Below are 12,704 nucleotides of genomic sequence, written 5' to 3'. Positions count from 1 at the left end.
GCAAGGACGCTGCCCTCAGCCACCCTGCCCGCAAAGCCCGAACCAGCTCCCCGGGACTTGTGACCCCCACGAACAGCCCCGGGCAAACTCCGCCAGGGACCAGGTTCTGCTGCGCCCGTCGGTCCGCAGGGGCCCGGCGGGGCAGCGGGAGGCCTCGTCCACGCGGGTCGTGCGCCTGGGTCGCCTCCCGGGAAGACGCGCGGAGGGACTTGCTTGCGGCCGGCGAGGGCAGCAGTGGTGGCGTGGGGAGGGCCAGACTCGGTCCGGCCCGGGAGCGCGGGGAGAGGGGCACGGGGAGCCGTGGCGGGGGGTGGGGGGTGGGGTTGCTGCGTGGCTCGGGGCAGGAGAAGTCGGCCCGGCTCAGGAGTGGGGCGGGCGGGGCGGCCGGGGGGGGGGGAGCGGGCGGGATCGGGGCGGGGCGGGCTCCCGGCTCCGCGCTCTGTCCGCCCCCGCGTCCGCGCCGCGCGCCTCTCGCTCCCGCCCCGCCTGTGCCGCCGCCGCGGCCGCGGGCGAAGCAACTTCACGAGCGCCCCGGCCGGCCGGACCCCGACGCCTCCCCCGGCCCAGCGCAGAGCCCGCCGAGGCCATGGACGCGCTGGCCTGGCTGCTGCCCCCGCTCCTGCTGCTCTGCGCGCGCCAGCACCGCGGCGCCAGGTGAGCGAGGCCGCGTCCGCGCTGCGCCGGGGGTCGCCCTGGGTGGGGAGCCCCGCGCCGGCAGAGACCCGGCTGCCGGGATGGAGCGCGGCGCGGACCCCCGGTCGCCCCAGCTCTCCCGGGGCGCCCCCGACTGCGTCTCCCCCGCGGGCCGTCCTCTCCCGCCGCGCCACCGCCTGGGTGCTGTCCGCCGTCTCGGTGCTGAACCGGCGCCACCCGGGCGGACGAGGTCGTCGGGGCCGCCCCCCCATTCTCCCCGGTACCCGGGCTCGCGTGGTGAGCTCCGGTTCCTCGGCCCCAGCCAGCACTTGGCCGGTCCCTGGCTGGCTGGTGCCCTTCCAGGTGGGGGCTGGACGCTCAGCGTGGCACAAGCTGCAAACAGGCAGGAGGGATGGGTCCTGAGAACACAGGCAGGTGGCTGTCCCCTTCGTAGGGGAGCAGGGCTACACCGGCTTCTGCGGCCCTTAGCAGGTCTTGGTGGACAAGAAGGCACGTCGTAAGGGCTGAGTATGGTTATGGAAGAGCGCGCACCCAGGATGCTCTGGGCTCTCCTTTTAGGGGCCATTTCAAATGCTCTCGACTGAACTCAAGTGTGCAGGTAGAAGGGAGCCAGGTGACCAGGGCAGAAGAAAGACTGGTGATTTCTTCCTACCTGTGTGTGCGGGGAGGCTGTCTCCCCAGTAAAGGAAGAGGCTAAGAAGAAAGGGCTCCTTGGGCTGAGCCTCCTTCCCTCTGGCTTCCAGGGACCAACATGGTCCCAGCTCGTTTTCTCAAGGGGACTTGAAGTGGGCTCTGGGTCTCTGGCCACCTTCCGTGGAGTAGTGAGGGGCCTTTTTGAAAATCAACTCAGGGCAAGGGCTGCAGAAAAACAAGAGCAAAAACGGCCCCCCACCGGCCCGGTGGCACAGCAGTTAAGTGCGCACAGTCCGCTTTGGCGGCCCGGGGTTCGCTGGTTTGGATCCTGGGTGTGGACATGGCACCGCTTGGCACACCATGCTATGGTAGGCATCCCACATATAAAGTAGAGGAAGATGGGCACGGATGTTAGCTCAGGGCCAGTCTTCCTCAGTGAAAAGAGGTGGATTGGCAGCAGTTAGCTCAGGGCTAATCTTCCTCAAAAAAAAAAAAAATGGCCCCCCAGCGTTGTGGACTTCATGGTGCACCAACTGATGTGCAGACTTTGGAAACTGGAAGGGGCGGAACATCAGCCTGTGTTTCAGCTGTAGGCACTCAGGCAGCATGCAACACTCAGGGGTGTGGGGGGGGGCGGGGGTCAGGGTTTCCTTGTCAGAGCGGAGGGGGGCAGAGCCAGGAAGGCCTGGGTCCAGCCGCAGACATGGCCGTCGCGCCCAAGATCACAGGCAGTGTGGAGGCGGCCCCTGTCCTCGGGAGAGCTTAGCTCTCTTTTCAAGCCCCATGGCCTCTGTCCTTTCTCCTTTTCCTACTTCATGGTACCAGGGAGGTCAAAGCACTGAGGTGTGGCTGTAGACGTACATGCTGGACGCCCGGGATCAGTTTCTGGCCCAGGCCGACAGCCGCCTAGCTGAGATTCTGAAATCCATGCCGCTCTGAACCCCAAAGTCTTAGCCCAAGTTTGACACCAAGACTCATTTGGTAGCGAAGCCTGTTCTGCTCTGACATGAGGCTCGTTTTGTATTTATTCATCCTACTTTTGGGGCGTATTTATCTATTTCCTGCTGGGAAATTCTCCAGACCCCCCTCTAAGTCCGTGTGCACCATATCACCTTCCTAGAATCTGAAACATTCTGGACTCAGACCCCCATCTGGCTTGGGGTGTTGGGTGAGGGATGGGCCTGTTTGCCTGTGCAGGAAGGCCGAGAGCCCTGGCTGAGAAGAGAGCCTCTGGGCTTTGCAAGCCTTGGTGGGCGGCCTACAGACATCACAGTGCTGTCCATTTGGGGCCTCTTCTCCCATTAGCTTCAGTGTCCCTTCACTCTGGAAACCAGGAGGACAGCATCCTCCCTTCCCTCGCTCTCATCCTTGTAGCGGTATGGGAGGACAGTGGGACTAACAGGAGTGCCTGTTCTGGCTGCCACTGCTCAGTCTGGAGCCCAGGGGTTCCTGGTGGGAATGGCTCAGTGGGGTAAGAAGGGACTGCGCTGTGCAGCATTTGTGGGTTGGGTCAAAGCCATGCATTCTCTGAGTCTGAAGATCTGCTCACACAGCAGGAACCCAAGCTTGCCAGCTGCACACCCGAGTGGGTGGCCCTCCCCGGGCTGCTGGCACCTCCATCTCCCTGGAGAAGCTGTGCCCGCAGCTCCTGCCTCGCCAGCTCACGGCGCGATCGTCGTGGTGTTCCTCTTTGCCTTGGTAACTGAGGTGCCAGCGTGGCTGGTGTTGCTCTAAAAGCAGAGCTGCCAGGGATCCGTGGGCACCGTGGAAGGATGCTCGGAGGGGGGAGGGCCCCACTGCCTCGCTCAGCTACGCCCACCTTCCCTTTCTGTGCCCAGGGGCACAGATAAGTGACAAGGGTGGGCTTGTTTCTCAATGGGGCCAAGAGAGGGAGGGAGGCTTGATGACCCAAGGGCAGTCCCAGGTGGAAGCTGCCAGTGTTTTCAGGGTGGCTGCTTTGCCTTGGGAGTCAGAACTTCTGTTCGTCTACCCAAAGGAACCCCACGCCTAGGCCATCGCTGGGTTCCAAGGCTGACAGATGAGTCTGAAGTTCTCTCCCAAGATGCTGGTCAGTCACCACATTCTTACCCCAACCTGAGCTCCCCCCACGTGGAGAGTGTACCCTACCCACCCTGTTAACTCTGCCTGAACCGAAGGAGGAGAGCAGGGCCCTCCCAAACCCAGACGGGCATGTAGCGCATCCTCCCTGGCCCTCTGGCCCTCCCCGTCTCTTTGCAGCTGGAAAAACAACTGACCCCTGTCTCAGGTGAGAGGTGACACGGGGGGGGGTGTCTGTTAGCCATGACACAGGCTAAGATTCTGCTGGTATCCTGCCGCTTCCAGGCAAGCTTCATGGTGAGAGGCTTAACGCAGGCCCTGCCCTCGTGCCCCCCGAGTGCGCTTGGGACCAGGGCGGAGGGAAGGTGTGACCGCCTGTGCCACCACTCTGAGGCCAGGGAAGGGCAGTGTCTCCTAACGACCTCGTTCCAGGCAGGCCTGCTGCTGCAGCAAATGGCAGCTGGGTGCGTCCAAAAATAAAGCCTCGTTTGAATCCTTTTACACCTGACCTTCAGGGTGACCTCCATTTGCATTTTTAATCGTGCTTCACTTGGGGCCAGGACTCAGTTTAATTCCTTCTTACACTTTGTTACCAAGGTGCCTGCCCTCTCCCCGCCCTGGCCGAGGTGGCCCTGGGCACAGATCTGGGTTTGTAGGTTTCCTTAGCTACAGAACTCCTGGTTCAAATTCAACCATCTTCAAGAGTGTGGGAGACATTCGACGGGTCTGGACCCTCCCTTGCTGGTGCTTCCCCAACCCAGCAGCCCTCGAGGGCTTCTGGAACCCACTGGACTGTCCAGCGCGTGAGGCAGGCGTTCAGGCCGGCAGACTGAGCAGCAGAGCTCATTCTGCCCCCTCCCACCCCCCGCTGCTCCAGCCAGAAACCCCAGGTCCCGGGGCGTCACCCCAGTGGGCCAGGCCCCTTCCTACCTCAGGTGTGTTTGCCTCCCTCCCCGCACTGTTCCGTCTGGTCCAGCCCAGCATCACCCCAACCCCTGTGACAGCCCAGATTCATTTGCTTGATTCCCCCGTGACACGTCCCGTTCCTTCACCAGAATCCTGTTCTGAGAATCTAATGCAGCCCCTTGTCCAGGGCCCCACGTCCACTCCTTGACCCTGGAGGAGTTCTGAGGTCCATCCCTCTCTGCTCTTCGCCACGACGCCTCCCGCTCCCCCTCCACGCCCCATGGCACGGAACCCTCGCTCGCCTCCCCTCTCTTCTCTGCCATGGTCCACAGTTCTCTGCCTTTGGGCTCCAATGTCACTTTCTCAGGGAGGCTGTCCCCCACCCTCCCCCCTCAACCAGAGGGGGTCCTGACCTCCCCTTTCTGTAACTCTCATCACACTTAAAGCCACTTGCTTTGTCCCCCTCACAGACTCTGACCTCCACGTGGGCCTGGGCCATGACTGTCCTGGTCATGGTGTCCTGACCCCAGAGGGGGCATGGGGCTGTATCTCAAGGCAGGACTAGGAGAGGGGATGGAGGGTTCAGTGGGGGTGGGGGGACTCAGCATGAGGAAATGGGGGTCAGACGGTGGAGGGACTGGAGGGGGTATCTAGAAGAGGGGACACTGGAGAGGGCGGGAGTCAGGGAACAATTGCCACAGGCCTGGGGACAGGTGAGGGGCTTGCTGAAGCAGGGGGGGGGGTCTGGAGGGGGAAGCCTGGAGATAGAGGCTCAGAGGAAGCCTCGCTTGGCTCTGGAGGAGCAGGGATCCAGAGGAGGCCAGAGCTGGAGAGACGGGGTCATGGGCTGCAGTGGGCCCATGGGGTGCTGGTGAAGGGGCTGGACGGGTCCTCCACTTGGCTGTACTGACAGGCGCAATGGGAGCGGGAGCCATGTGCCAGACTGCAGCTGGATGGGAGACAGTCCCTGAGGGTGCAGGAGGCCAAGGGGAGCCTGGGGTGTGGCTCCCACCGCTGGGAGCGGACAGTGGCCAGCTGTGTGGTGGGAGCCTCAAAGGGACGGTGGTCTCCTCAAGGTGGCCACGAGGACCCAGAGTGGGGCACCTGGGCACGTGGCCATGGCTGGCTTTGGGGATCTGTCTCCAGGGAGAGTGAGCCATGGCCTCAGGGTCCCAGCAGCCCCTGCATCCAGGTCCTGGCCCCGGTGTCTCCCCCGCAGGCTCTGGCCAGGCTTGGGGCCCAGGGTGACTTGGAGGCCTTGGCCCAAGTTGCTCCCCAGGGAATAGGTGTGATTCAGAGAGTAACAGGAGGGTTATCTTTGAGTGCCCTCCTCGTTCCCTGTGCTCAGATTGAGGGGAAATGCCCCTCCCCACCGGGAGCTGCAGGAGGGAGGGTTCTGAGTTTCCTGGGGCTCCTGCAACAAGTGACCACAAACCGGGGGTCTTAAAACTAGGGAGATTTATTTTCTTATAATTCTGGTGGCCGGAAGTCTGAGACAAAGGTGTGGGCAGGGCCAGATCCCTCTGAGGCTCTGAGGGAGAGTCGGCTCCAGGCCTCTCAGCTCCTGGTGCGGCCGGAGTCCTTAGCTTGTAGACACATTACTCCAGTTGCTGCCTCTGCTGTCACATGGCCTTCTCCCTGCGTGTCTCTGTTTTTTCTTCTTATAAGGACATCAGTCATTGGATTTAGGGCCAACCCTAATCCAGAATGACCTCATGTTAACTAATTACATCTGCAAGGACCCTATTTCCAAATAACGTCCCATTCTGAGGTTCTGAGTAGACATGAATTTTGGGGGACACTGTTCATCCCAGGACAGGTGAGCAGAAGAAGGGGTGGGCAGGTGAAGCTGCTGGGGAGCTCAGTGCTTCTGGCAGTCTGGGGTCTGAGGGCCACAAGACGCCTGCCACCTGTGGGACATCCTTTGTGGCCCTGCCAGGACAAATGTGACCAGCACAGGCTGTCAGTGAGATTGGCCCATTGCCAGTGGGCATGGCCCCACTGCTCTGGGGTCAGGCTAAGCCCCAGAAGCACATGGCAATTTGGGGATCTCTGGGGCCTGCCTGGGAAAGGACAGAGAGCAGGAGGCCAACCTGCAGCCTCCCCATGGCCCCTCGTCCTGGCCCTGGGTCCTGGGTTTGGGACCTTATCTGCCCCCTTCACCCACCACGGCCCTCAACCTCCTGGTCACACGTCTTTTCTCCTGAGTTACCTCTTGTAGGACACTTTGCCCTCAGAGGCTGAAAGGGTGACCATATGCCCTTGTCGAGGTCCTCCTAGGCCTATTGGATGCAGGACCCCAGGGATGGGGACTCTGGCGCAGGCCACCCTCTATGGGCTGGCTGTGGAGGAAGCCTGGGGGCTTGGCTCGGGCTGGGGACTCTGCCTGACCCAGACAGCCTCCCTTGAGGCCGGGTGGGTGGGGCGGAAGCTGAGCAGAGATGCGGATGGAAAAGTCCGAGGAATCCTGGGCCCTGCACCCTCTGGGGCTCCCTGTTTCGAGGGTGAGTTCCTGGGACTGACCAGGTCCAGCCTGGAGGGGCCCTCGCATGGTCCTCCCTGTCCACCCCAGGCTCTGTGCCTGGAGCCCTGCCTGTGACCAGTGGGCCTGCATTTCCAGAGCAATGAATGACATTGGGGACTATGTTGGCTCCAACCTGGAGATATCCTGGCTCCCTAACCTGGACGGCCTGATGGAGGGCTATGCCCGGAACTTCCGGCCCGGCATTGGAGGTGAGAGTGGCCAGCAAGGGTAGGGACAGGCCGCTGGGTCCAGCTGTGGGTGTGAGCCCGCTTGACTCTGGGTGGGCTCCCCTGCGGGTGCATCAGACCTCAAGTACCAGCCCCCCAGGGAGACGGCCACGATGGTGGATCTTCTCAGGCCTCATGGCAGACTTGCACCAAGATGGTCCTCCCTGCGAACCCCTGGCTGTCCTCCCTCTCCTGCCTGCCTGGGCTGTCGCTGGGTGGAGAGTCTGGTCTGGCCAAGTGGCCAGGGGTGCTGGGGCCTGGCCTCACTCAGCCCCACCGGACTCGTGTCCTGCTCTTTCCTCATAGGCCCCCCTGTGAATGTGGCACTCGCCATCGAGGTGGCCAGTATCGACCACATCTCGGAGGTGAACATGGTAGGTGCTGGCCCACCTCCACCCCACCTCTCGGCCATGTGTCCCCAGGAGAGGAGCAGGCTGATGGCCAGGGCCCCTCCCACCTTCCCCCGCAGGAGTACACCATGACGGTGTTTCTGCACCAGAGCTGGCGGGACAGCAGGCTGTCCTACAACCACACCAACGAGACCCTGGGCCTGGACAGCCGCTTCGTGGACAAACTGTGGCTCCCAGACACCTTCATTGTGAATGCCAAGTCCGCCTGGTTCCATGACGTGACGGTGGAGAACAAGCTGATCCGGCTGCAGCCGGATGGGGTGATCCTCTACAGCATCCGGTAAGACCCGGGACCCGCCCACCAGCCTGCTGCAGGGAAAACCCAGGACGCTCTGCTGGGAGCTGGGCGGGCTAGTTATTCCTGAAAACAGCAGCTGCTTATAAAATGTCAAGTAGTTTTTTGGCCAACATGGTGCCTTTTGTTTTTTAAATTGGGGTGAAATTCACACATTGTAAAATTAACCATTTTAAAGTGAACAATTCAGGGGCCGGCCCCGTGGCCGAGAGGTTAAGTTCGTGCGCTCCATTGAAGGTGGCCCAGCGTTTTGTCGGTTCGAATCCTGGGTGCGGACATGGCACCACTCAATGAGTCACGCTGAGGTGGCGTCCCACATGCCACAACTAGAAGGACCCACAACTAAGAATATACAACTATGTACCGGGGGGCTTTGGGGAGAGAAAGGAAAAAAAATAAAATCTAAAAAAATAATAATAATAAAAAATAAAGTAAACAATCCAGTGGCATTTAGCACATTCACAATGTTATGCAAACATTACCTTTATCTAGTTCCAGGGTATTTTTGTCCCCCCAAAGGGAGACCCCATCCCATCAAGCAGTCACTCCGCAGTGCCCCTTCCCCAGCCCCTGAAACCACCAACTTGCTTCCTGTCTCTATGGATTTGCCTATTCTGCACATGTCGTACAAAATGAATCTTATGCTATGTGGCCTTTTGTGTCTGCCGTCTTTCACTTGGCATAGCGTTTTTGAGCTTCATCCGTGCTGTAACGTTCATCAGGGCTTCATTCCTTTCTGTGGCTGGGGAACCCTTGCTGCATGGATGGCCCAGTTTGCCTGTCCACTCGTCCATCCACAGACACCTGGACTGTTTCCACCTTTTGGCTTTTGTGAGTCATGCTGCTATGAGCATACATGTACGTCTATTTGCTTAAACACGTGTTTTCTGACAAGTGCCTTTTAAAAATGGAATTAATTGCCAAGATTTTAAAACTCAGGAGATTTATAGAAGAATCTAAATTCTCTTGAAAGATCAGAACACTTGGCAATGGGGGCCTTTTCCTGCGCTGCATGTTCAGCAGGAACGCCTGGGGGTCGTCCCGGGGGGCATGCCTTCTGGACCTCCGACTAAGCCAGGCATTTTGAAGGGTGAGGAGAGTGAATGAACTCTCATTCTTTTTTTTTTTAAAGGATTGGCCCTGAGCTAACATCTGTTGCCAATTTTTCTTTTTTTTCCCTCTTCTCCCCAAAGCCCCCCGGTACATAGATGTATATTCTAGTTGTGAGTGCCCCTGGTTGTGCTGTGTGGGACACTGGCTCAGCATGGCCTGATGAGCAGTGCCATGTCCGCACCCAGGATGTGAACCGGTGAAACCCTGGGCCACCGAAGCAGAGCACGCGAACTTAACCACTTGGCCTTGGGGCCGGCCCTTCTAGTTCTTGATTCCTGAAGAAAGACCCACAGATGTGTTTCCACTGATGAGTTTCCAGTTTCCGCCCAGATGCGGGCACCTTGCCCACAAAGCCTGAGAGGCCGCTTGGCCGGCGCTCCTGCGAGGCAGCCCCTCTGGGCAGACACAGGGCCGTCTCCACTTGTTGGGGGCAAGGGAGCTGCTGGATCAGGGCTGGTGGCCTCCCCACTGGGGATCTCACTGGCGTGTTGTCTGGGCAGAATCACCTCCACGGTGGCCTGTGACATGGACCTGGCCAAGTACCCCATGGACGAGCAGGAGTGCATGCTGCACCTGGAGAGCTGTGAGTGCCGGCTGGGCCCGGGACGGGGTGGGGGCTGTGCTCTGGGCGGCCATGCTGGCTTCTCCACGGCTGGTGTGGGACTCAGACTGTCAGGGCCTGTGCAGCCAGCCTGGCCTGGGGGCAGGGAGGCACCTGGGACGGGGCATCCATGGAGGGAGAGACCTGGGCAGGAAGAGAAGGGACCGGAAGGTCTGAGCAGCATAGCCCTCCTCCCACTGGGCGGTGCTGTGCCTGGGTCGGCCGGCCCTTGCAGTCCAGACAAGACATATATCTGCATCACTGGGCCAGCATGGCAGCCCCTGCAGGTCACTTGGTGATGGTGACCTGCACTTTTCCCGGCACTTCTGTCCCTGACCACCTGCCTGAAGTGTGGCCGTGGCCCCAGGCCTCCTTGCTCCTGGCTGGGTCTTCCTGCACTGTCCCCTCTCTCTGCTGTATTAGGCTCCCCGCTTGGGCAGGGCACTCCTGCCAGGGGCTGCCGGGGGCTGGGGGGTTCGGGCTCTGCTGCCCATCTGTGGGTTCTCCTGCAGATGGCTATTCGTCAGAGGATATCGTCTACTACTGGTCAGAAAACCAGGAGCAGATCCACGGTCTGGACAAGCTGCAGCTGGCCCAGTTCACCATCACCAGCTACCGGTTCACCACAGAGCTGATGAACTTCAAGTCGGGTAACTTGGCCTCTGGTGGCCTCTTCCTGTGAGCCCGGGTTGTGGTTTTCTAGCGCTCTAACAGAGCCACTAGCAGGCTCTGAGGGCCGTGTGGATGCAGCTGGAAAATCACTGACGGGCACAGGCTGGGCCCGACCGAGGGACTAAGGATATGCCACAGTGCAGACATGGGTCAGATTTTCTTCATCTTATTCCTCGGTCCTTCATCGCTTCCCAGGGGCTAGCGGCAGTCCGCGTTGGGTGCCTGAGGGTGTGGGGGTCTCCCTGAGCCCCAGGACTGCAGGGGCTCTGGGGTGGGGACAAGCCTCCTGGGGCTGCCGTGCGTCCTAGCCCCTCCTGCCCCTCCCCCACCCCTGCTGCCTGACCATCAGAGCCAGTGAGCCCAGCCTGGCTCTTGCCTTGAGCTTGGCTCTGCATGGAGGAGGGCTGGGAGAGAAGGAGGTGAGCCAACCCCACTGTGGGAGGGTCCCTCTGGGCCAGTGCAGCAATGTTAGAATCCTGCCTCTGGGTGGCCCTGTGGCAGGGCTGGCCTCTCTCCTAAGGCCAGGCCCAGGGCCCGAGGACCCCTGACCCGTCAGGCTGTGTGGGAAAGGTGGGGAAGGCAGGGGTCTAGGGTCATCCTTCTTCTGAAGCTGGCAGTGGCCCTCAGTGCCTGCCAAACCCTCCTCTTCCCCCGAGTGCCATGGTGTGTGGCAGGTCAGGCGAGGGACGTGCTGGGTCCTGACAGGGGCGGTCTCCCTGCAGCCGGCCAGTTCCCCCGGCTCAGCCTGCACTTCCACCTGCGGAGGAACCGGGGCGTCTACATCATCCAGTCCTACATGCCCTCCATCCTCCTGGTCGCCATGTCCTGGGTGTCTTTCTGGATCAGCCAGGCCGCAGTGCCCGCCAGGGTGTCTCTAGGTATGGGGCCCTGGCCTGTCCTCCGAGGGAGCTGGTGGGAGGGCAGGAGCCCAGGAACAGGACCGCCACCCCATTAGTCATGAGCCCGGGCCTTGCCCTCCAGCCCCTCAGGCCTGTGGCCAGCCAGGCCAGGCCTGGTCAGAGGAGCCTGACCTGCACCTGGGCTGAGATGGGGTGAGGGTGGTGAGATGGCAGGGGCTCCAGCAATGTTGCCACCTGTTCCTGCCAGGCATCACCACGGTGCTGACCATGACCACGCTGATGGTCAGTGCTCGCTCCTCCCTCCCACGGGCGTCAGCCATCAAGGCGCTGGATGTGTACTTCTGGATCTGCTATGTCTTTGTGTTTGCCGCACTGGTGGAGTACGCCTTTGCCCACTTCAATGCTGACTACCGGAAGAAGCAAAAGGCCAAGGTCAAGGTCACAGAGCAGAGGGCCGAGGTGAGGCTGGCAGGGCTGGTTCTTTCACGTTCAGGACCAAGGACAGCGCCCCACACCCTGCGCACGCCTGGCATCGGGTGGTGGGGGCACATGTTCCTGGGTCCAGCCGGGGGCTTCTACCAGCTGCTCTGGGGATGTCACTTGCAGCCTGGGCTCCAGGAGAGCAGGCCCAGGTCCTCAGCCCCCACCTGCTGCGGGTCACAGCGGGGCTCGCCGAGGGATGGAGCTGCTGGCCTGGGTGGGGGTCCCCGTTGTGCAGGCGGGCTGGCCGCTCAGCCCTGCGTCCTCCTCCTCCTCCTCCCTGGGCAGATGGATGTGAAGAACGCCATCGTGCTCTTCTCCCTCTCGGCCGCGGGTGTCACCCAGGAGCTGGCTGTGTCCCGCCGGCAGTGCCGTGTGCCCAGGAACCTCATGGGCTCCTACAGGTCGGTGGAGGTGGAGACTGGGGAGACCAAGAAGCAGGGTGGGCCCCACTCGGGGGCTCAGGGGGGCCTCCGTGCACTTTTCAAGCCCATTGACGCGGACACCATTGACATCTACGCCCGTGCTGTGTTCCCCGCGGCCTTCGCTGCCGTCAACGTCATCTACTGGACAGCCTACACCATGTGAGGCTGGGGGCGGGGCTTCACTTGTCCTGCTGCCCAGAGGCTCTGGGGAGAAAGGCCCCTCGGATGGGTGTGCCTGCTCCATGTCTCAAAGTGGGGACGACAACAGACCACATAGAACAAGAGGGAAGCCTCGGCCTCCCTAAGCCCCTCGCTGTCCCCACCCTCCCGGACACCGCCTGGGCTCTCCCACATGCCTGCCCTGCAGACACCCTGGCCCAGCTCCTCCTTCCCAGCGCTAGAGCCGCCTGACCCTGAGGTTGGGCCAGGTGGGCGCAGGGCCCTGAGTGGGCTATGCATTTGGCTCAGAAACAGCCCTGATTCTAGGACTTTGCTCCGTGGGACTGGGACCAGGGAGCAGGAGGAGCCCAGGTGTGGACGGTGCTCATTGTCTGGTGAAATGGTGGAGAAGGACGTTCGTGGGCCTTTAGTCCCAGCATGAAATAAAACAAAGCCTTTGGCCGCCGGTTCCTTTCTCTGTCGCTGCGGCTGGGCTGTGGTGTCCTCTCCCGGTGCCTGAGCCGCACCTGGTGCCTGGAGCGCTCTCCTCCAGCCGCGGCCTCGAGGGGCTTGGGACAGAGGGACTTGGAGGCAGACTCAGGACAGAGGGGCTCAGGGGCTGTGTCCTGGAGGCTGAGCCGTGTGGCCATGTACAGGGCATCAGTGAGAGGGGCAGAGATGCAGGGG

At 61.3% G+C, this 12,704-nt stretch overlaps 1 protein-coding gene across 1 annotated transcript; it reads left to right on the top strand.

Annotated features, from left to right (window-relative positions):
- The first annotated feature begins 586 nt into the window (after window positions 1-586).
- Window positions 587-12,318, top strand: GABRD (gamma-aminobutyric acid type A receptor subunit delta). Its single transcript, XM_046663384.1, has 9 exons — window positions 587-654; window positions 6,872-6,984; window positions 7,309-7,376; window positions 7,472-7,692; window positions 9,321-9,403; window positions 9,934-10,071; window positions 10,816-10,971; window positions 11,201-11,412; window positions 11,722-12,318. Exons 1-9 carry the CDS (start codon window positions 587-589, stop codon window positions 12,019-12,021), a joined length of 1,359 nt encoding a protein of 452 aa, XP_046519340.1. The 3' UTR covers window positions 12,022-12,318.
- The last annotated feature ends 386 nt before the right edge of the window (window positions 12,319-12,704 follow it).

The sequence above is a fragment of the Equus quagga genome, chromosome 5, assembly GCF_021613505.1.
Source record: "Equus quagga isolate Etosha38 chromosome 5, UCLA_HA_Equagga_1.0, whole genome shotgun sequence".
In the NCBI taxonomy this organism is placed as follows: Eukaryota; Metazoa; Chordata; class Mammalia; order Perissodactyla; family Equidae; genus Equus; species Equus quagga.
Note: the sequence above shows the minus strand (reverse complement) of the source record. Positions and strands in the feature narration are given on the sequence as shown.